Here is a 23,372-nt window from a genome sequence, read left to right as displayed (position 1 = left end):
TTTCAGAGGGACATTTTGTACTTAAACTATATGTATAAACTATATTTATTTGGCCGTTACTACTTTTTCACATAAGATTATAATATTCCTAACACGTTGTCATTATTAAACCAGCGGTTCCCAACCCTTTGGCTTTTGACCCTCTACAAAGAAACTGTCTGGTTCAGGCCCTTGGCCATGTTTCAGATGTCTAGGAGTTGTTAGCTGTTGCACCAAAGAGACATTTCCCCTCCTAACTTCTCAGGTGTCATGGAGGTCAGATGTTCCATCATTTAACAAAACGAGCGAAGGTTAGAAAACAATGACAACAGCTTTTTGCAGCAGACCTTTGTTTTATCTTTTTTCTCTTCACCAGAGGTTATGAACCTAACTACAGAACTGTAGTTTGAAATAGCTCCACCTCGACCAGCAATTGCTTACAAATTGACTAAACCACATTAAAAAAAAACACAATGAAAAAAAAAAAACAGTCACATGTCCATTATTCTGCAGAGGAGTACTTTCATATCATCTTTACTATAATTATTATAATTATTGTGTGTTATGCTCTTTTTTTGTATAGTTGTTTTGATGTTTTTCATGGGGTGGATATTACTTTGTATTTTTTGTAAAGCACTTTGTAACCCTGTTATTAAAGGTGATGGATAAATAAAGCTATTATTATTATTATTATTATTATTAGTAGTAGCATTAGTAATAGTAGTATTTTACTCTTAACCATAGTATCTTACGCTTAACCATACCCTATATCACCCCATAGATGTGTGGTTTTGGCCTGAAGTAAAAACATGGAACACACAGACGGTCAATCATCAACATTTAACATTTATTTGTCATTATTCTGAAAAATGCAGAAAAAAGACAGATGAACTTCCTTTAAAGAGGGAACTACATATCAGGCGGTTCCTGAGGAAAGACAACAAAAAAACACTGCTCCAACTCTCTGCCTTCCCAGTAATGTTATAAAGAAAAGTAATCTAAAATATATGTATGACCCTGAATACATATAAACCATGGATCCTTTAATTTCATATAACGTATTTACAGTGTCATCATATCAATCCCAACAATTTTTAAAGTCACATTCAACCAGTCCACTAGCACAGCCTGCTGGTCAGATAATATACTGCAGTCGCTGTATGTCTTCACATACTACAGCATTCAGCACATGAGCTGGAAAAAAAATAGTCTACACATTTTTGGATCCCTTTTCACACAGGAATTACTACAGAAACATTTAAAGAGGGACATATGAGCTATGTGACAATATTTTAGCCTGATGAATCACAATATTAAATCTGTGTTGGGAAAGTGGTTACCAGCAGTTTTAAGGCTGTAAATGACAATATATTACATATGTGAGGATATCTATCCAGCATTCTTGTTGCCTGGTACCAACACCAAATATATCATTCTTTTATCATAAATAGTAGGACAATAGCACTTATTTAACACCAATTTACACAGACTTTTGCTTGACTTATAATAAAATAACGACATTCTGTTATCATACGATGTACATGGAAAACAAATAATCACATGTATTAATAGATCCAGGCCTGGCTGGTTTGGTCGACACTTTTAATTTATAATGACTGTGAGTAGTGATGAGCAGTGTGTACATGATGAACAATAATGACAATATTGAGGGACGAAAGTGTACCAGCCGGTCAATAAAAAGAGAGAATATTAACTCTAGTCTGATCCTTAACACAACTGACAACCAACGTAATCAGCCAATAAGAGCTGCACTTATTTACTTTCCCCCAAGAGAGGAAACCTTTATAGAAAAGTATATACCCTTGAAAAGGGAGATATAACTTTTTGTAATTTTAAATGTTTGACAAAATAATGTTATCACATGAAAACATCTTTTAACACTGAAGCAACCTAATCACAAACACTGCTACAGAGGTGGGTCGCATTAGGTCGAATGCCAGATTTAGTAGCATCTGGCAGCTTTAAAGAGGTGCGGCAATCGAGTTTTTAAAGAAACACAAAACTGCTAAGACCTCTGGAGGGACAAGATCCTTTCTGACAGGATTATGTTATCTATCGGCCAAATATATGACTAAAAGATTATTTTATGTCAAGAGATGTCATGACAAGGAACAGTGTGTAATACAAACTGTGTGAAGGAAAAGGCAGTAAAACAAGCCAAAAAACAAATCCAATAGGTTTACTACAGGTATGACAATACTGCTGGCTGTATCAACCCTGACCCACATTTGTGGCGCTGTTTGCAGAGTGATTTGGTTACTTCCTAGTTTAATTCTTGGTCTACTGCTGGTACACAAGCCTTGAAAAAGAAGACACAAAAAAAATGATGAATGGTATTCGAACCACTACGCTCAGTATTTGCAGAATGAAGCTGCCAAACATCACCGTTAAAACAAATAAACATGACTTCAGAAGGCAGATTAGGAAGTTTATAGTTTATTAAAATTCTATATGGTTTAATCTAAATGAGTATAAAAAAACAGTTGAAATCAATGCGAAATTCCCTAGCAAGTGTGAGTGTACAATGTATGATCCAGTGTACTCTACTCATTCAAGTTTATAACAAGACAGCAATCTTCAACCCTGAAAGCAACTCAGAGGACCATGAGTATTTCTCAGAACAAAACAATGAACATATCACTTTTGCCTTGCTACCTCTACCTGTCCTTTGATAAACCTCTGATAATAAAGAAGGAAACTGAATGTTCCAAATCTCCAGTGTGGCCCAGCCACCATGAGGTCCATTTACAAAATCAGAAAATAAATACAGGCATCCAAATTGGCTACAACAGCAAATATTTTCCTCATACATACACACAAGCATACATCTGACTGAGATTCTGAGCTTTCTAAACCCTCTTATCTATTCTTAACAGTTACTCTTTACAGTGCAACAGTATGGCAGCAAATGGACAGCAGTGCTTTCATTAAAAAAAAAAAAAAAAAAAAAAAAAGGAATGGCAATAAAAAATATATACAACATTATGGAAAAGCAGTAGTTTCATCTTTTGGTCCTGTGTCCGTTACAGACAGAACTGCTTTTTGAAAACGCTTCCTCATATCAACAACAGTAGTTTCCACAAGACTGTGAAGGGCTGAGAGGGGGAAAAGAGTGGAACACATGTTAGGATCTTAAATGCTACTGACAGGCCAAATTACACTACTGCACCATCAAATCTGAGCTTGTTCGGACAAAGTTTTTGTGTGTGTGCGGGGGGGCTGAAAACTCCTTAGGCACCCAAAGAAGGGCAGGGGCCAAAAATAAATAGTGAAAGTAACCATGGCAACATTCAGTGCAAGTTTAAAAACAACGCAGGGGGGCAACGTTAACAGTTAACCAGTTGCCTGAGGCCAGCAGAAAGGAATGCCACTGGCCTGAGAAAGAAAGATAATAATAATAATAATAATAATATAATAATAATAATAATAATAATAATAATAATAATTACAAATGAAAAAGTAATTTTACTGAACGCTGAGTCATTGCCACAAGAAAAATGAAAGTGGTTATCTGCACAACAATGATAATTAAAAGGAACAAGGACATGTATTCCTTTGTGGAGGAAGGGTTGAATTTCCCTTAATAACACATGACACACACACACACACAGACAGACACAGACACAGAGACATAGAGACACACAGACACACACACACACACACACACTTGCTGTTTTTGTCAATTCAGGGTCTTTTAGTAGTAGATGGCATTTTGAGAAGTCTTCAAATTCCCATATTGGTGTCTTTCTCATCAATAACAAAAGTGTTATTGTGAAGACTAAAACATTATTTTTGGTTGAGAGTTATACACAAGTGTGACCTGGATGATTAAAGCATGTTGCTTGTCAGTGTTTTCCATGAATGCAGCATTGCTCTGTAAAATATCGATTAATTCAATGTTTTTTTGTTCTTTCAAATCATATGGAGGTACAATTTCAGTGAAATATATTAAGAAAAAAAAAATCACATTTTTGCATTTGTTTTAAATGTTAAATTTGTAGGTTTAAAAACAAAGTAGCTATTTGCATAAAACCAGCCTAAGATGGGCTTGTATGGCTTTGGGATAGTGAAAGTTCTGCGGCTGAATGAATGATCAGTTCCCCTGAGTAAAGAACTCTTACTCTTACCTTGTTACAACTGAGAACCTTCAGATCCTCCATGCACGTAGCCCCCTTTAGATTTCATCTGGGCTTGAACAAGGTCCACCTGCAAAGACCAGGGTGTTAACGTTAGTTGACTGAAAGCTTAGGTTTGCTTTAATCTGTTGGATGAGTATTGTGTAAAGATAAGGAAAAACCTACTGATGCCAATCCATGGCCCATGTCCCCCGAGCCTACGTGTGTGGTGTGAACAAAGTTAGTTGGCTCCCCGATCATGGAGCGATCGATCCGTCGCCGCCGTTTCTGTAAATGAGTACCATAAAATAAAAACTGTTTTTTTTTTTTTTAAACCTTAAGGCCACCAGTCTTACCATCCTAAATATCTTTGAGCTAATATTACTACTCAGTGAAAATGAAACAAAGGTGAAACCACCGGCCGAAAACAGAGCCTGCTCACTAATTTACAAATCCTAATATGGCCACGCCAAGACCCGCCTTTCAATAGCATTCACACACTACTACTGGCCAGGCGTCCATGCATGTATGTAGAGGTCCTATCGGCTAGCCTAACCTTAACCACTCGAGGTCAATGCCTAACCCAAACCAATCGAGCTGCTATTGAAGGGCAGGTCTTGGCGTGGCCATAGTAGGATTCTTAAATTCGCAGCCTGCTCTTGGGCTGCACAATATATTGGTTTTTATTTTTTACATGGCAATATCAACAGACCCAATATACAGTACACATCGCAAGATTGCAACATATCGCGAAAGAGAGAGATATTTTTGCTGATACGCAAAAATATCTCTCTCTTTCGCAGCATAATACTCATTATTTTGTGGTGCTGCCTTTTATGTTCAATTCAATATTCAATTTTGTTCAGTAAAATATAGTTATAGTATAGTCAAATATTTCAGTTTACCTGTTTTAAAGTCAACGAGCAATTTGTTGTATTTTAGCAGAATACTGAAAGCAGCAGAAATGCAGAACTGAGAGCACTTCAATATCTGTTTCTTTATATAGTTATCGTAATATTCAACAATGTTATTCAACATATAGCACATTTTCCTCCATAATGTGCAACCCTCACTCGCTCATCCCTCTCCTGTGTACTTTTGCAAACTTTCTTAAAGCAGTGATGCCGAGGAGCTTAAACTGAGACAGATGTCGACATTTATGATTTCTTTTATCTTATCTGTCAGCAGACAGACTGACCGACTACAATGAGGCACAATAACTGGTTGTCGCATTATTAAACCTTATCGAATCCAAGTAAGTGTCGTGGCAGACAGGGGGATGTGGCTAGCTGGAGGCCCTACCACTTTCTTATTTAATCCATAACAAATAGAGGATATGATACATTTGTCAGGCACGACACAACCGCAATGTTCCTTAAAGAAAGGTTATCTGATAATGGTGAATATTCACTATTTTCTCTAGCAGGAGTAAAACTGAAGATATTTGGGCCAGAAGAGAAAGCTGTTTATTAACTTATATTGTATGTCTTCACAGTTGATTGTGTACTCACAGGTTGTGGCTGCTCTGCAATGCAGCAGCTGAAACAAACCCAGAACTCAGTCATTCTGAGGCTGACGAAGAAGCCGCAGCAGTTTCCTCTCTCAGTACAGACGTCTCTCTGCGTCTGTCTTCCTGTTCAGCGTTACCAGAGAGCCACAAACACACGCCGGAAACTGACGACAGACACAGACCAATGGTTTGTCCGGGGTGAACCGTTGGCACAAGAATTGTTCTCCCAACACAGGGCAGCACGCTCCTGTCAACAAGTGAAAGGTGAAGAGAAAAAAAAAAATGTATTAAGTTTTATTTTTTATTTTTTTTCACTGAATGGCGAAACACTATGACAAATTAGTCATTATTGTCAAGGTTTTCTATAATGTCTACAATTTGTGTTTTCCTGTCCAGCAACTATAGATTTGGATTAGCAACTTGCGGGCACCTTCTGTTAGGCACACGTCGAATTTTTCGGAACAAAAGTTGTTTAACACTTGATAGCAACATTAAGAAGTGAAAAATGGATGCATGTGATGTGGTTGAAGCCACATAATCACATAATTTAGCATACTAGCCAGTTTTGCGCCTAACCGGCTACTTCCCTAATTTGAGCAGGTTTCTCTTCTGGCAAGACCCACAGATTATGAGGTCAAACACAGAGGCAGGGGCATTGGTTAATTAAGTCATTTGCATTTCAACATGGCTGTTACACACATTTACCATATCCAGACATTCTGACTTTCTCATACAGAGTTGTTCTATTATTACTAATATTTCTTATTTTTAAGTTATAAGGTGAAACCTCAAAATGTGAGAACTGGGTCACCATGTACTGATCCTGAGCACTAACCTACTATGAAAACACATTCAGGTCATCCAAATGTTTCCCTTGTGGTAATCAACAACATGATTTGATTATAACATTTGGCTTTCATGGTTACTGATTAACCTATGCTTCAGTGTTCATTATGCTGTTATTAGCACTACAGCCACGATAAAGCATAATTTTAATTAATACCTCTCTGGAGCTAAAGTAATTGAGAGGCTTCTGCTAACTGGACAGACAAGACAACGTAGAAAAGAACATATGAAGCAGCATTTGAAAACAGGACTGAAAACGCCTATGCTGTGACTACTTAACATTTTATGTTGCATAGGTCCTACATATCCTACATCATAAGAAAAGATTCCTTTGTTTTAGGAATACAGGATGTCCAAATGGCGACTCAGGATTACACTTGTGTCATGTGTGTTAAGATGAGAGTGAAACTGTGAACGAACAAGATACAAGTGAATGTTAAGGCTGTCCCAAACTTTAAAGAATTAAAGTTTATCAGGAACAAAAAGGTATTACTTGTATAGTATTTTTTAGTTTAAACATTATTGAACACCAGCAGGACAAAATATCCCTCAGGTCAGTGAATATAGTGATTATTCTGTGTAACGGTATAGCTATACTTGGCAGCATCTGAGAAAAAAAAACCAGGATCAGGCATTTATTTCAGCCATTATTGCTGTCAGGCAGGAGGATCAAATGATGTGCAAAATGCAAAGAGCTCGCTGACGAAGTAGATTTCCTTATTTGCATCTGGCTGACATTTACACATTGCATTGAGCGGCTACTGTGCACTCCGTGGAGGTGAATTATTTTATCAGGTGCCAAAGAAAGATTGCAGATGTTCTTAAGTGACTGTCGGAGCCCTAAAAGGAACATTTATTCTGCCTCTAATCTTGGATCACAAGAACGCAACCTGTATTTACAAACATCTGGACGTTATGCAACATTAACTTGGCACCGCTGCGGCAAAGACTCTCCTCTTCACACGGCGAGTCCGAGCTAAAAATCACAACTGGATGAGATTCAGTGTGGTTACTGATGGCGTCCCTGTGTCCCAGATTTGAATGGAATGGCTTCAGTAACATTAGAGCGGGGTCGTTGCCCGCAGCCAACCAGCGTTAGCATGACCAACTGCTAACACAGTTAGCCCAGAAGCTAACCTTAACCAGCTCGCTAAGAGCAGCAGGTTCGTGTTTTTTTCCACTGACAGCTAGCTAACCAAGCTAACTGAGCCCGTTTTCGAAGGTGTGACTTCTATGTTCAACAAAAAACGAGATGTAAAACAAATGAATGCTCACCTAACTGTTTCCCAGCTATATAAGAACCCTATTAGCACTAGTTATTCTAATTTGAAGTAAACACACTTACCAGATGGCGACCGGTTTTCCGGAGTAAAATCGTAAGATCGACTGCTAAAGAATGCAAAAAAAAACACAACCAGGAACTACGCTCCCTGATTGCGTCAAACGACTTCCGCTGTAAAGTGTGACGGCTTCCGTGTTGACCCACGTTTTCAAGTTTCGCACAGGAGATAAAACTAACGTTATTCGCTGATAAAAGTTGCTTTTAGATATCCAAGATGAGGCCACTTACAGACGAAGAGACGAAAATAATGTTTGAGAAGCTGTCGAAATAGTAAGTGACGTAGACATCGCTGCATACCTATTAAGACACACGTTATAACGTAACCAAACATGGTAACGATAGCATCCTTGCTAGCTTGTGTAGGAATCTGTGAACCATGTGTTTTCTCCCACTACAGCATCGGTGAAAACATAAAACTTCTAGTGGACCGACCTGATGGTTCCTACTGTTTTAGGCTACACAATGACCGGGTGTACTACATGAGGTAACCCATGATAAATAAACAGATGTTCAGCCGTCTATCAATGCTGCTTAATCATTCAGAAATTCATGGATCCTCGTTTTCTGTCCACAGTGAAAAAATTCTAAAGTTGGCCACAAACATTTCCCGGGACAAGCTCGTGTCAGTGGGAACATGTTTTGGGAAGTTCACAAAGACCATTAAATTCCGCCTGCACATCACAGCTCTGGATTTCCTGGCACCCTATGCAAAGGTGCGTATGCGTGCTTACTTTTATTTTTGGTATCTTTGCTTTCATCATTTGCATCCCCTCCTCTCTCCTCAGCTGCTGCCAATGGACGATGGCATTAGAGAGGCAGTAAGGAGAAGATAGAGATAGTGAGGCAATACAAATATTTTGTAAAGCGACACCACAAAAGGCTTCACTTTGCATTGATATCAAATGAAGCCTCTGACAAGTTAGTAGTAATTATTAATTATTAAAGTTAGTAATATTATTACACTAAGTAATTATATCCACAATACTGATGATTATTTATCAAAAATCTCATTGTGTAAATATTTTGTGAAAGCACCAAGTGTCAACACTACAATATCGTTATCAAGGTATATTTGTATATAAATATTGTGACATTTGATTTTCTCCATATCGCCCAGCCCTAGAAGTGGCCAAAGGCATGCCACCTCAAACCTGTGGCATTGCTATTTGTACGCAAGTTAACAATCTGAGTATGTGTTCTACCACCGATGCCACTTTACACTTGATATACTTCCACTGATATAGATTTATCTTTACTGCCGCATGCCACTGTTATGTGTTAACATAAAATATGGCCCGTCACTTGCACTGTGTTAAATCTCTGAGATCCACATAGGCCCATTTGTGTCTTTTTTGGGAGGGCCAGAGGATCTTTAGGGGGTTATAGTAGGTGCACACTAGATGCCACATAGAAGTGGTATCCATAATCTGCAAGCTGGGACCCTGACAATTTGAGATTCAGATCAGCACTGTGTCAAGGTTTTCTAGTCATAAAGCTGCAATAAACCTTGTTTTGGTTTGGCACTACTAAATGTCTACTATGTGGACTAACATCATTACACATGAATACAATTAGGCTCATTGAATCCACAAGAGTCTCATCTTACCAATCATACCCAATTTATGCAATTTCAAGATTTTTTGTTTAGGGACCCCAGTTTGCAAACATAATCAAATACACCATTTTAGAATATGTAAAATTAAATGTGTACTGTATGCAAAGTACTTCATGTTTTTTTGCCCCAAACGGCATGGGAGCATGCCGTGGGCATGTCTGTAAAGGGTAAACTCGGGGTTACCCGTAGAACCTGTTTGTATTGAGATAGCTTGAAGTGAGAGGTCAAGGGACCCCTTTGAAAATGGCCATGCTAGTTTTGCCCATCACCAAACATTAGCCTAACTTTGGGGTGTTGTTTAGCCCCCCGACAAGCTATCATAGCATGATCGACCCATGGATGCCTCAGGCCTTCTAGTTTAAAAAAAAATACAGCATCTTAAAGACAGTAAAGTCGACCTGAGAGCTCCAACGCTGCCACAGGTCTCAGGAGGTTAAAGTAATAGTTCATGCCATAATATTATACTAGCAGATAGCCACTGCCAAATATGCAACATGCCACCTAATGACTCTACCACCGTTCCGGAGCACATCCACAGTCGTTACGCATCCGGTGGAAATTGGGGGTTAATGCTAAGTAGATGCCAGTGGCTGTTAGGCCAGATTTATGCAGGTGGTATCTGACCTGCTGGTTTTTAAGCCATATGACAGAACAGTAGCTGCATACTAATATGCTTTTTTTTTCACAGCAGGTGTTTAGAATTGTGATGGTACTAAAATAACATTATCATACCATACCATACATTAACTTTGGCTCCCCTTTATTTATGTGGTTTGGCATGATTGGCCAAAATTAAAATTGGTCAGTCACTCATGTGAAGTTCTCAGGTCTAAAAGCACATCAGGGTTTACCAAAGCTACAGTTACTGTAACTAGGTTACCAAGACAGACCCATGCGCTGTGGTCCTCATTGTTTAAGCAAAAATAACTTTGCAGACTAAAACCCAGAAACATTTACCATTAACTGACTGAAATAAAAAAAGAGCTGATCCAGGTTTTATTGAGTAACCAGATGACTTAATCCTGGTTTATGAGACTGCTTCCTGATGTTTGCACCTGCATAGTCTCTCAAGTCTGTTCATTTAGCAATCAATTAATCATCCATTATATGGATATCTTTTAAAGCTGTCAAAAGTTCATAATTTGATATTTGAGTAAGTCTATATGAAGGTTGTTTTGCTTCTAGGATAATTAACAATATAACTTGATAAAAATTAAGTTATATTGCAGCTCTCTATGCTGCTTTGCATTTGCACAAATATTATCCTTGCATTGCAATATTATATTTTTGGTTTTCATAAATTGTTAAAACATGTTATCTCTGCCAATAAGATTAAGTATACTAATGCATGTAAGAGTAATAACAATGCTAACAATTTAAACAACTCTTAAAAGCAGCTTCATGTCATGTCCTTTAGTTCAAGGTGTGGGTGAAACCTGGAGCAGAGCAGTCTTTCCTCTACGGGAACCATGTGCTGAAATCCGGGCTGGGGAGAATCACTGAGAACACCATGCAGTACCAGGGAGTTGTGGTCTACTCCATGACAGATGTGCCCCTGGTAAGTTTTGGAACTATGATGCTGAATTGCTCACGTGTTTGAGGAGAGCGCTTACAGTGTACTGTTTAAGGCAGGGTTGGTAACGGTTTCAAATACACTTTAATATATTGTATAAAAAGGTCTTTACACACAGACAGAAATAAATAACTTTTGGCCTTGCTGTCTGCTTGAAAAGAACCAGTGAAATTCCTCCTTGCCCCGCTGCACATACTCTACCCCAATCTTGTACAAAAAATGCTCAAGCATGTCTGTATGTTAGTCACAGCCCCGATGGGAGGGGGAGGGGTTGGTTGTAGCCCTGAGGAGATGCTGCTTTCAAATCCTGCTAGCTTTTCAACATTACCAACCCAGCCTTTCATGGCTTAATTTTTCTGCTGGAGCCGCTAGCGCGGTAATGCACATGAGATGGTTAACAAGCTTCCCCTAGGAGCATACGCTGAACTTCGATGTTAGAAGTGCTGCTCTCAGTTTAATTTCTCACAACAATGCAGCTGAATTGAATGTATCTACACATACCTTATGTATTAAATCCAAACAGATCTGGATCTTTGTCCTTGTTCACCAAGGGGATTTCTGAACTAGATATGTGTCTCAATTCTCAGGGTTTCGGAGTGGCTGCCAAGTCTACCCAGGAGTGTCGGCGAGTGGACCCCATGTCCATTGTAGTGTTCCACCAGGCTGACGTAGGGGAGTTCATTAGGAATGAAGACACATTAACATGATCACCAGCTGGACTGTCAAAGGCTCCTTCCTTTTTTATACCAAGTAACATTCACTGAAATTCACACCCAGAACATATTGTAACAGAAGTGGTTGGCTCTTAGGGCCCCTTTAAATAGATGTTACACCTGTCCCATATTTCAAATGCAGTCTAGAGACTGAAACAAAGACGTCTCTGGCTCACCATGGGATACCGCTAAGATACCATCCCAGAATTCCCTAAGCACCAAACTTTCTGATATCACCTAAATGAAAGGAAGGCGAGTTCTTGTTTTTTGTCATTTTTGAAATAAATTCATAATGTCTTTATTTTTGTCTTTGCAAGCTTGCTATTGTAAATAGGGCGGCAGAGAAAATGCATGTCAGACACGTTGCAGTTTTCTTTTCTTTTATAATAAAGACAGCTAATCATACAAATTTAAACCCTGAAAATGTACTAAACTAGGTGACATGAACTTAAATTGTACAATATCTTGAAACATGATAAAGAGGAAAAAGAGAGGAATAACCCATAAAATGAATTAGCTTCAGAAACTGTTTGGGAAGAAATGTGGACTTGGAAAAAAGGCCATCGTATAATGTCCATCCATGCACTTAAACTTGGCCCCTCAGACCTGGTTCATCTTCTTCAATGTTCTCCACCTGTCCTTTAGGTTGACATTCGTTCGATCCTCAAAGGAGTAATGTGCCATTATCTTACTCCAGTTGCCTTCTCCAAACTTTTTGACCCCTTCTTTCAACTTCTGTGTCTCTCTCTCACTCCACATCTGCAACACAACAGGAACATCAGGTTACACCGCTTAGTTTTATTTTGACTGATGTATTGAGAGGTCTGCTTTTGTGGTGCTTTCATCAGCTGCTGGACAGTCAGATATCTGAAATTTTCAGGCTACGGCAAATGAACCTAACCAAATTAACACAAGAAGCACCCAAATCTGCCATCCTTTTTACACAAGTTTGCTGAAAGATTGTCCTTCAGGTTTAATATTCCAACGATATATACCTTTTGAATGTCGCCGATTCTCAAGACTTGTCAGCAGCACATAAATGCACATGCAACGGCTGTATAGTAACTTCATTTTTGGTCTATGAGTGTGAAAAACAAGTTTTCTTATGCTTACCTTCTTCTTGTTGCCTGAAATGGTGCTCTCATTGCGCAGTCCTTTGGGAAAAACAAAAATATTACCGTATGAACAAGATTTTCACAACTAGATTTACACAAGAGTGATTAGAAGCAGATATTTGATGAAAATGTTACCGGTTTTCTTTCTGGGGGAGACATACGACTCTTCATCGCTCCATGTTTCCTTAGTTTCTTTAGCCTCTTTCAACAGCCGTTTCCTGTGAAGAAGGACAGAGTTTCTTGTCACGCTTGGCACCCTTATTCATGACGATAATTGATAAACAGCTGCCGAAAAAAATAAGGCTGCAGCTATAATCATTTTAGTAGTTATTTAACTGGATGACATTTTTGTGCGTGTTAGTACATTTTTTTATGGAATTTCTTTTTCAAAATTTGGTAAAATTTGTTTTTTTATAAATTTATTTCATTTATTACGTCAAAATGTGTAACTTTTTGCGTAACTTTTAGTCAACCAAATTATCTTCCGGTGAAGTTAAAACTTCCTGTTCCATGTTATGTTAGAAATCATTCACTACAGGTCATCCATTCCATTCTAAGATGAAGCAGCTGGTCTAATATTTACTAACCATTTGGAACTGGAAGGCCCTGTGTCTTGAGCAGAGTCCTTTTGAGGAGTGGAGCTTGTTTGAGGGACAGGGTGAGGAGGGAACAGATTGGGTGAGCTGTCCAATGAATCTGCGATACAGATGATTTCTGGATCTCTGCATAAATACGTAAAAGTTTATCAAATGTCAGTCACTGAATCATAAACCAACATTGTAACGTCAAATGAACGTTGTATTTGGACTTGCTTGCTGAGAGGCTTGCTGGCCAGTTGTTTACGAGGTTTCTGCACTGGGCTTTTGCAGGGAGCTGGTGACTCCTGTGGGTCTTCCTCACTGTCTGATGAGGACTCTTCTGACTTAGTGGAGTTTCTGCATCATGAGAGGTGAGACTCAGTCAAGCATTGTCCAGGAAAAAAAATGTATCCTCTCAGAGATGTAAAGAGTATTACATTTCCTTCTAGCATCCATAAAGTAGAATCAAATGTGAACCACAACTAACTAGCTAACTAAACCAATAGTGATGCTTTAAACATGGGGTATACTCGCCGCAGCTGACCTGTCAGCGCCAGTGTGACGTTATGGGAGTACCATAACGGTTGTACTTGTGTGTGGTGGCACTAATGAGGAAAGGCTACCAACTTTGCCATTTCTATGGACTAGAAGAAGAAGAAAAAAGGTAAAACAATGGCAGCATTGGCGCCAATGCTTCGATTTGATTCGTTGACCTACTCCGTTGGATCATTTGTCATGAAACAACTCCACTTAACCCAGCAAGTTTACAAGAGAGACTTGCAGTCACTGAGAGTCCTTGCATCCGGTTACCCTCAAACCCGTCCATGCTTCCCTTTTTCACTTTGTTGTGCGCAGCTGTAAAAAAATAGAGTGGTGCACACCCTCAAAATCCTGGTACGCCAGCGAGATCTACGTAATTTTGATGTCACATTGGCGCGTGCAAGCTCGGATGCGGTGTCTAAAGCGGCCTTTAAGCTCAGCGGCCTTTAAGCTCCCCAACTTAAATTTACCGTACGGTGAGTTTAAAAAAAAACTGTCACGTCTGCTAACCAATGTCTACTTGATGTCCCCAGATCCCAGCGCAAACTAGAGGCCGTCTTTAACCATAAACTTTTGGAGTAGATGGCCTCTGCTTGAGCACTGTAAAAAGGTTTCCAGGTCTTTGGAAAGGCTCCTGTGGTTGATATTGGCTAATCAAAGACCTATTAGTGGCCGGTAGGGTCCATGCTATTCCTTAAAGTCCTAAGGGACCAGAGTTGTTTCTACGGCAGACTGTCGCCACTATCCTTACAGCCCTGTGTTCAACACTGATAAACATTACAACAAGAGCCTGACCGATGAAGGATTTTTAAAGCCAATACCGATACAAATATTTGGTTAATAAAAAATAAACGCGTAACAAAACTTAAACAGATTTACCTAAAATTTGTTGTTTGTAGTTATTTGAATTCGCAATAAAATATGATAAATTTGTTTAATTGTCACAACAGAGGAACATCAAAATATATAAGTTCTGATAAATAAAATGTATAAAATACAAACTTAAGATATGAAACCTAAAGTCGTTTGAACAAAAACAATAAAAACAATAAAAAAATCTTTATTCTTGTTAAATCTTGTTGCCAACAAGGATGTTGTAGAGTGCCCTCTGGTGGACAAACTCTGCAACACTCATGACATGGTTTACCATCAGCTTTTTTTTTTTTTTTTATTCATTTATCAAAATCATTTGACATTATAAATAATTCTGATGAATGAATATTAAAAAATAAATAAAAAGCCAATAGCAATAGTTTGAAAAATGCTTAATATTGGCCCGCCGATATATCGGTCGGGCTCTAAATACAACATGGCAATAACCTAAACGGCAGCCCTTTGTGGGGTGGTACTGTACATTTGGACTTACCCGCTAAGTGAACTGTTGGACTGGTTATGGCGTTTTGCTGCAGAGATCTCCCCGTTCTCCACAGAGCCAGGGGGGTCCTCCTCACTCTCGGTTGACAACTCTGCCGGACAAGTAGAGGCTCTGTGTAAGAAAACAAGCCGTTTTAGTGCTGTACACTCACTGAGCAATGGAGATCCACAAGCAGCCTACTCAGGATCAAATGGCCAAGTGTCAAAAAAGAAAATTTCATTCATGGAGATGTGCATCATCTAGGGTTGGGTACCAGACCCAGTACCAAATCACGTCGGTACTACGGAGTATTGGTTCACATAAAATCAAACGGTGCCAAATTTCGGTACCTGCGCAAGCTTATCTGTCTTCTCTGCATATTGATAGAGCGCTGAGGTCCGACACGTGGGCGCAGAGGAGCAGATGGAACAATCTACGTCGGCTCTGCAGTTATGTCGATAAAGTGTTGTCAAGTATGTTTACAGTTTTTCAAAACTTCACGCAGACACCATTCGCTGTGATATGATATTAACGGCGCGCCGACAGCAGTCCTCTGAGATGAGCAGGCACAACAGTGGTTTCTATGCCCTGGGAACTGACTGACAGGCTGAGGTTGTAAGGCAAAGAGCAATTGAAAATAGTCATGATGAAAATAAAACAGGCTAAAATATACAAATACAAGAATAAAAGTTACAGTGAGTAAGATCTTAATTAATAATTATTCAATTTAATGGTCGGGACTGGTTTGGGAGGAGAGAGGGAGGGGTTTTATTTTAATTTTTGTTTAATTTCTGTCAGGGTAAAGTATTCTAAATAAATAACAATGTTGTACGTAAATAGGTTTGGAATTATTTTTACAACTGACATTTTTTTTTTTGTAATTACATAAGGAAAGTACCGAAAAACGTAATGTTGGGTACTGGGAAATGAATTTCAGGTACAAGTATTGGGAATAGTATTGATTCAGATGTGAAAAGGTACCCAACCCTAGCATCAAAAATAATTTGCCATTTGAAAATGTGTGAAAGTAGAGGGCACAGACCAAATATCTCCATAACAAAATAAATATCTGTAATGGTATTCTATTCTAACTGACATTTGATTGATCAGAGCATCCTCTAGTATTCTCTGATCAACTTGTAAGAAGTGGCTTCTGAAAACAGAGGTTATATATAAAGAATTATGTACCTGCTGCAAATTTTGTTGGCTGGTCTGGGGCGCTTCCGCACAGGTATGGTAACCTCATCGTCTGTTAATGGGCTCTGGGAGTCGTTTCTATTGGGTATAGCCAGTGACTGTGGTGGCTCTTCTGTATGGACATCAATCTCCATTTCCTGTAAAGCTGTTGTGCACTGCGAGCTCCCCTGGCTGTCCGGCTCAGCCACCAGTTGTGCCACAGTGTAAAGCCGCCTGTTCCTCAGCACTCGGGTGGTCTTTGGGAGCGAACCTGCCTGTGTTTGAGGATTAGCGTCTGTGTGTGGTGGTTGGTCTGCTTGGGAAGCCTCCATGGGGCTGCCTGAGTCTCTCTGAAATAGCTCATCCTGCTCCAAGTCTTGATTGGTGTCCCTGGGACTAGGAGAGAGGCGCAGGCAGAGATTGTCTATTCTTGCCTGTTCCTCTTCCTCCACTACTTCTTCCTCCAGCTGAGCAAATGTTTTCTCATCTGATCCTGCAGTCAAAGCCTTGTAGGCCGCCTCCAGCCTGGCCCTCTGGATTATTGTATGTTTACTGGCAGATAAGACAGAGACAAGTAAAAGAGGTTTAACAGGGTATTTAGGCCAGAGAATAAAAAAAAGTCTCCAGTTGACATTTTAGCTTAAAATAGGAAAGGTTCCCTCAACATTGTACTTGAAACATTCTGGCCTGGAGCCCTAAAAAAAAATAGGATATGGTGAGCAAAGTAATAATATATGGTTATATGGGTTCCAAATGCGGTTAACACAGCGCCTAATTGTGGGTATTAGTAAAGCTTATAATTAGGGGATCTCACTGTTTCCTCTAACTCTTCCCAATAATAGTAGATAGACTCCCTCAGAGACGGGATTTGGGAATGAGATTTCAAATAAAGAAAGATCTGCTGCCATCCTGATGAGGGAGAGTGGGTCTGGAGATACAAAACACAGGAATCTTTGTGTCAGATGTTCAAACTGTAATGTGTGCCGTGTGTTTCTGCTGCTGTGCAGCCTAATAATGAGAGGAGTAGAGTGAGCCATACACTTTGGCTATTTTGCATTTTAAAAGAAATGATAAGCTTGTTTGAAATGAACTGAGAGGGAGCGAGAGAGCCTACCATGGTCCAAAGGGCTTGTTGTTTATATGTAGAGTGAAGGACGGGCCTGCTTTCTCTTGCTCATCAGGTTCAGTGCGGTTTTTCGCCGCAAGTTTTTCATCAAAAAGATGCGTTGCAGCCTGTTATACATACAAAAGATTAAAAACCCAAAATAAGTATAAAAGACATTTACTTCACCAACCAATCAACAGTGTATCTGTGGAAATGGCTGAACAAATGAGTGGGTCTTCAGAGGTTAGGCTTTCTTATTGAACTTATGAACATGTTTTCATGATGACCAGCTTTAAAAAGGGCAATAAAATTGCAAACCTACATTTTTAAAATGTAATCATTATTGGCCAGTTGTGGCCAAAATATTTCTTCTATCTTGTGCGTAATGCAAACATACCTTGTGGAGAAAGGAAACACTGGATGGGCAGAGACTCTGGCAAAAGGCCAACATCTCCTTCTTGAACTGTAGGAAGTTGATTTGCTCGACGTCGTGCATTTTACTCTTCTTTTTGATGAAACTCATAAATATAGCTTTCTACAGAGAACACAAACATTCAGTAATGTGACAACCATCTTCAAAATGTATGGACTTCAAGTCAAATTGAAAAGGAATTAATTTAAAAAGGCAAATGATGGCCTTCAATTTCTACACTATAAAAAAAAACTTTAATGTGTGATAGAAAATGAACTAATAACAAAAATATATCTAACAATAGCGCAAATTTATTTTTTTATTTCGGCTTTGCACATTCCATCAAACAGCCAAGACAACAAACAACAAGTTGACAAGGGTTGTGTTGAGTTTTTCATCCCATGACTGAAGATGTGTTAAAAGAACAACTGTTGCTTCTGCTATTTGGCACTAGCACCTTATTTCCCTGTACTGTATGTGCAAGTCTCCACCCTTGACTGAACAGTTTCAGAAAGAAGATTACGTACAGTAGTCAGATGTTTTTAGAGACTGCCAAAGACTAAACAGAAACAATGTGTACTTTACTTTCATGGAGATGTGTGACATTAACTAATCAATGTATAGTTCTTTGACTGGAACATTTAACAAAAAATAACAGCCTGAAAATTGTTTGATTTCTTTGCAATATTGATTAGGTTGACCCAGCGTCTATACACCTTCAGGCTTATTAGTGTATGTAACAGTATGTCCCTAGTATTGATCCAAAATACACATAAATGCATGTAAATGTGTAAGGGACCTCCGTTTCTAAATAAAATAAAATAAATAACACACCATTAACTGTCTGGTCATAAGAATTGGCATTTTACTTTGCAAGATATACAACTAAAGGAGAGGGTTGCTGGGGAGAGATGGAGCAGAAAAAAGGAAACAAGGGGAACAGGGAAACAAACAAAAAGGGAAGGTGTGGAGGATCCATCAACCACCATCAGGTGATTGAAGGGGCCTGAATAAAGCTAGCGAGCTGAACCGGTTCTTCAATAGGTTCGACAAGAAAGCTGCACCCCCAATGTTCCTGTCTAACATGGTCAGGAAAATGCAGAAAGTCCAGTTGCAACAATCACAAGATAAATAGACGAAATGCTGCATTTTTGTTACAAAGTTATCCGTTTCACTCAGTATTTTAATATTTGTAATGACGTCAGATGGATGTTTATGATTCAATACACAACACTTTTGCTCACTATGGACTTATGACCATCAGAATGCAGTAACCAAGAGAGAGAAAGTTAAACGTTGATTTGACTCAGCAAAATTACTGAGACAGTGAGTAAACATGCTGGTGTAGTTGATGAACTCACCTTGCCAACCATTGGTTTGGGAAAGTGTTTGTTCACCACTTGTGCTGCTCTGTCAAACTCATTTTTGTTAATGAGCATCCACACCATCTAAGGACAGAAATGAAGAAAAAAAAAAAAAAAATTTGTTAAATAAAATTAGGGCTGCTCGATTATGGAAAGAATAAAGACAATATTTTGGTCAATATTTAAATCACAATTATATAACATGATTATTCATAAATCTTTGGATATATATTGGGTAGAGTCCCGTGTATAATCTTGTAGTGTCTTTTATCACACAGAAAGTTTTTGGATCGGAATAAAATCTGAGGCGGAGGGACCGCAGGGTTAGCTAACGTTAACTTTTCCCAAACAACGGAGTGGGTTTTGTCTTTTTTGATCACCAAACGCTGCTGTGGCTGCCCTCCTTCTGCCATCTTTACTCAAGTTTTTAAACTCCAGCGGATTATATGCCCACAACTTGCCTCCTTGACTGTATAGGCTAAGAGAGTTTATGGCTTCGGGAGGGGCGGATTTGCACATGCGCGTCATTCACACACAAGACAAAATAAGAGTGTTCTTGCAAAACACAACATGGCAAAATAATCTTTTTTCTTGATTATACTATTTTGGTGATCGTTGGGAGCCAAAAATCACATAAATTAATTGCACAGCCCTAAATCAAATCTAATTAAACTCTGTAAAAGCATGTATCTTTTAACAAGTCTAGCTTCTTCCTTTATTAAGCAGCCAGGTGGAGTGAGCCGATGTAGGCCAAAGAGAGAGAGAGAGAGAGAGAGAGAGAGAGACACTCACGCACGCCCTTGTGTCACACATAAAATAAAAAACAAAAAAAACACTCACCATGTCTTTAATTGAAGCGCATACATTCTCAAAATCCTGCTGTGGTATACTGCAATCCTGGCTCATTTGTTCCAGCACTATTAAGGCTGATTCCAGAGGCGATACACACTTGTCTGCATTAAAGGACTTGCCTGTAGGCAAAGAAAAAGACATATTTCACTGAGGTGTTTGGTTCACAACATGCAAGTAGGATTGGATTTACAGTATGTTCAGGGAAAAGCCTTGAATTCGGTTTTACAGTTCAAGTTGTAACGGTAACTTTATCATTTCAGTATGAGAGTTCAATACAGGTGGTGAATAAAGTGGCCAGAAATTTTGTTTAAAATGTGTTGCAGTGCTGTGGTGGTAAGCTGATATCTCCTATTTGTCACCAAATGTAGTTTTTTATTGAGTGAAACTTAAAATGGATAAAGACTATCTCTACCGTTTTATTCTGAATATTTTACTAGGCACGGCCATGCTGTATTGAAAATGCATCTAATTGTGACAGAGTCATCATAAAGGGTATTTCATTCACTGGTAGGAAAGCAAATAGTACACTTCTGCATTTTTTCCATGGAGCTTACGTTAATGTCTATGTACAGATAGAAAATTGTACACATAGATGCAATTAAATTGAATCCCCTACAATACACATTTTTGACAAAGTTACTTACAGTACATGTGCCATCATGATGAATGTATAAAGTTCATCTTACCAATGTTTTCACCGTTATGTATCCGGGTGAGAAATTGCAATATTCGAATCTTTGTTTTTATAACATTGGTGGCCTCCAAAGGACGGTCCAAGACTCCTGTAAGAAGACAATGAATACGTTTTTCATTCCACAAAACATAGTTACATGTTCAAATAGTAAGTAAATCATTCCCACTCTACAAGTCTTCATTTCAATCCAGGTATTAATATAAGGTCCACTGGAGATACGGGAGGGAAATTGTAACATCCTTTAAAATTATGTTCATGCTTGTATGGTCAAAATAAGTTATACATTTGAGAAATAGGCCATATAGTATAGCTAGTTCTAATCTTTGTGAGAACACGATGTAACGTTACACGGACTCCGGTAGTCTAGCAACCCTTTGGAAAACTAAACGCACTGAGTGGACACGACGGTCGGTCTCTCCAACAGCTTTTGGTCCATAGAAAGGGAAGCGGCAGCCTGTGCGCTAATTTACCGGAGATGGGGTAATTAAACAGACGTGTTTGGAAAACCAACCAGCTGGTCCGCTTCCTAAAGTCCTTTATTTAAAAAACAAAAAAAGACAGTTTGAAAACACTTCCGATACATTTCGTGGCAAAGTTGGTTTTATATTGGACGATGGATGTTCGACACATTCGAAAAATCAAAATTATGCATCTTGCCCTTTTGACCAATTCATGTCAAAACACCTTTGGTGAACTCAGCTAGCTAATTCAATGCTTATTTTTTCAACCCAAAAAAAAAAACACTTTAATTTTATAATATACTCATAGCATTATTTTACTTAAAAAATGAAATCAAATAATTTTTTTTTTTTTTTTTAATACGCTTTGTGCAATGTTTAGGGAGTTAGTTGAGTTCACCAAACGCTTTTTGATATTAATCGGTCAAAAGGGCAAGCTGCGTAACTAATAGGTAGAATTTTCGAATGTGTCGAATATACAACGTCCAATATAAAACCAACTTTACCACGGTCCGTTACTTCCACAATTCTTGTTAGCCAAACTTGGCTAACAAGACCTCTAGGGACGGTCGACAAGTGATAGAACAGTCCCGGTAACGACAAAGTTGGTCGGACACTTTCATAGATAGCTACAGATATATGTATATACTGTTTGTAAACTATGGAACACAATGAGCTAACGTTAACTAAACTAACAACGTTAACTCTAACCTAGCTAGCGATAGCTGTGAGCCAGTTTGTTAACGTTACTTACTCTCAAGGATATCTATAATGCCACATACGTCCGCGAATTGCTTGTTATCATATCGCTCTAGCAACAAAGAAAAATAATAATCAAATATCCAGCGGTTGACAATCGATTCGACAACGTCAGTTTGGTAGCTGTTTACAATTTTCTTTGCCGCCATGATGTCCACCATTGATGTTGTCAACGGAAGCAGGTAGGAGGCGGGCAAGAGCCTGTCTATGGCAAGAGCGGCTGTGGCATAGACAGTTAAAGAAAGGGTTTATATTCTCCTTCTTCTCTAGTTTATCGGTGGGCTATAAACTAACGTTAAAAGATGCACCCGCCACCTACTGTACCGGAGTGTGTAATACCAGGACTTAAAGTTTTTTTTTTTCTCCTTTTTTATTAATTTTAGTGATGGTTTAAACTATCAATAAAATTAATAAAAAAGGAGAAAAAAAAAATATATATATGATATATTCAGAATGTTAAACTTGTTTCATTGAAAGTATTAAATAAAGCCCTTTACACCTGTATTTGTTTATTTCCTTCAATCTCTTCTTTTCTACAATGAATTTCCTACAAACTATTAGACGTATGTTCAACAGTTTCCCTACAACTACAAATTATTTTTGGGGCATTTTAGGTCTTTATTGCTATAGAACAGCATAGACATGAAAGGGCTTTGGCTTTGTTGAAACAGGCTGAGAGTTACTAATTCTTCTTTTCTGAGTTCATTAGCAAATTTCACAACAGCAGAAAACATAATACTGCCACACAGAAAATTGTGTATCGTCAGGGTACGGTCAAATCTGTATAAAGGGTCAAATTGTGCATTTTGTCAGCTTCCCACCCACTTCCAATGACCATAACTGTACACTTAGAATAAATATGTACAGTACTGTTAGTCATTTTCTTAGAAGGGCACCTGCACAGGCAAGGTAAGCCATAGCCATTGGTGGAAGAAGCATTCAGATCCTTTACTTAAGGAAGAGTACTATTACCACACAAAATACTCCACTAAAAGTCCTGCATTCAAAACTTTACTTAAGTGAAAGTATGTAATAATTTTCAGTGAAGTGTACTTAAATTAATAAAAGTAAAAGACCCACCCATTGATATATATATATATATACATATATATATATATACATATATATATATACACAACTACTAAAATATTAGGACATATAGGTTCTAGGGCCCATTTTGGTAGTTAACCAAGGCACAGGCTACAGTTTAGAGGGATTACTGTACTGAATATCTTGTGCTGCTTCACACTT

General features: G+C 38.6%; 3 protein-coding genes across 3 annotated transcripts; 1 reads left to right on the top strand and 2 right to left on the bottom strand.

Annotated features, from left to right (window-relative positions):
* Positions 1-807: 807 nt before the first annotated feature.
* Positions 808-8,069, bottom strand: LOC116693204 (CDC42 small effector protein 2). The gene is made up of 5 exons (XM_032522058.1): positions 7,817-8,069; positions 5,627-5,872; positions 4,302-4,403; positions 4,128-4,206; positions 808-3,095 (listed from the first exon to the last, which is right to left on the bottom strand). Exons 2-4 carry the CDS (start codon positions 5,678-5,680, stop codon positions 4,132-4,134), a joined length of 231 nt encoding a protein of 76 aa, XP_032377949.1. The 5' UTR covers positions 5,681-5,872; positions 7,817-8,069; the 3' UTR covers positions 808-3,095; positions 4,128-4,131.
* On the top strand, positions 7,877-12,015 carry nip7 (NIP7 nucleolar pre-rRNA processing protein). The gene is made up of 5 exons (XM_032521925.1): positions 7,877-8,083; positions 8,211-8,297; positions 8,388-8,526; positions 10,846-10,986; positions 11,589-12,015. Exons 1-5 carry the CDS (start codon positions 8,028-8,030, stop codon positions 11,706-11,708), a joined length of 543 nt encoding a protein of 180 aa, XP_032377816.1. The 5' UTR covers positions 7,877-8,027; the 3' UTR covers positions 11,709-12,015.
* Positions 12,016-12,117: 102 nt separating this feature from the next.
* On the bottom strand, positions 12,118-22,326 carry terfa (telomeric repeat binding factor a). The gene is made up of 13 exons (XM_032521618.1): positions 22,117-22,326; positions 20,897-20,992; positions 20,199-20,329; positions 19,356-19,442; positions 17,980-18,117; positions 17,592-17,710; positions 16,490-17,029; positions 15,314-15,433; positions 13,642-13,764; positions 13,417-13,551; positions 12,965-13,047; positions 12,828-12,868; positions 12,118-12,473 (listed from the first exon to the last, which is right to left on the bottom strand). Exons 1-13 carry the CDS (start codon positions 22,280-22,282, stop codon positions 12,315-12,317), a joined length of 1,938 nt encoding a protein of 645 aa, XP_032377509.1. The 5' UTR covers positions 22,283-22,326; the 3' UTR covers positions 12,118-12,314.
* Positions 22,327-23,372: the final 1,046 nt, after the last annotated feature.

Source organism: Etheostoma spectabile, chromosome 1 (genome assembly GCF_008692095.1).
Source record: "Etheostoma spectabile isolate EspeVRDwgs_2016 chromosome 1, UIUC_Espe_1.0, whole genome shotgun sequence".
NCBI classification, from domain to species: domain Eukaryota; kingdom Metazoa; phylum Chordata; class Actinopteri; order Perciformes; family Percidae; genus Etheostoma; species Etheostoma spectabile.
The sequence above is the reverse complement of the archived record's forward strand: the minus strand, read 5'-3'. Positions and strand labels throughout refer to the sequence as shown.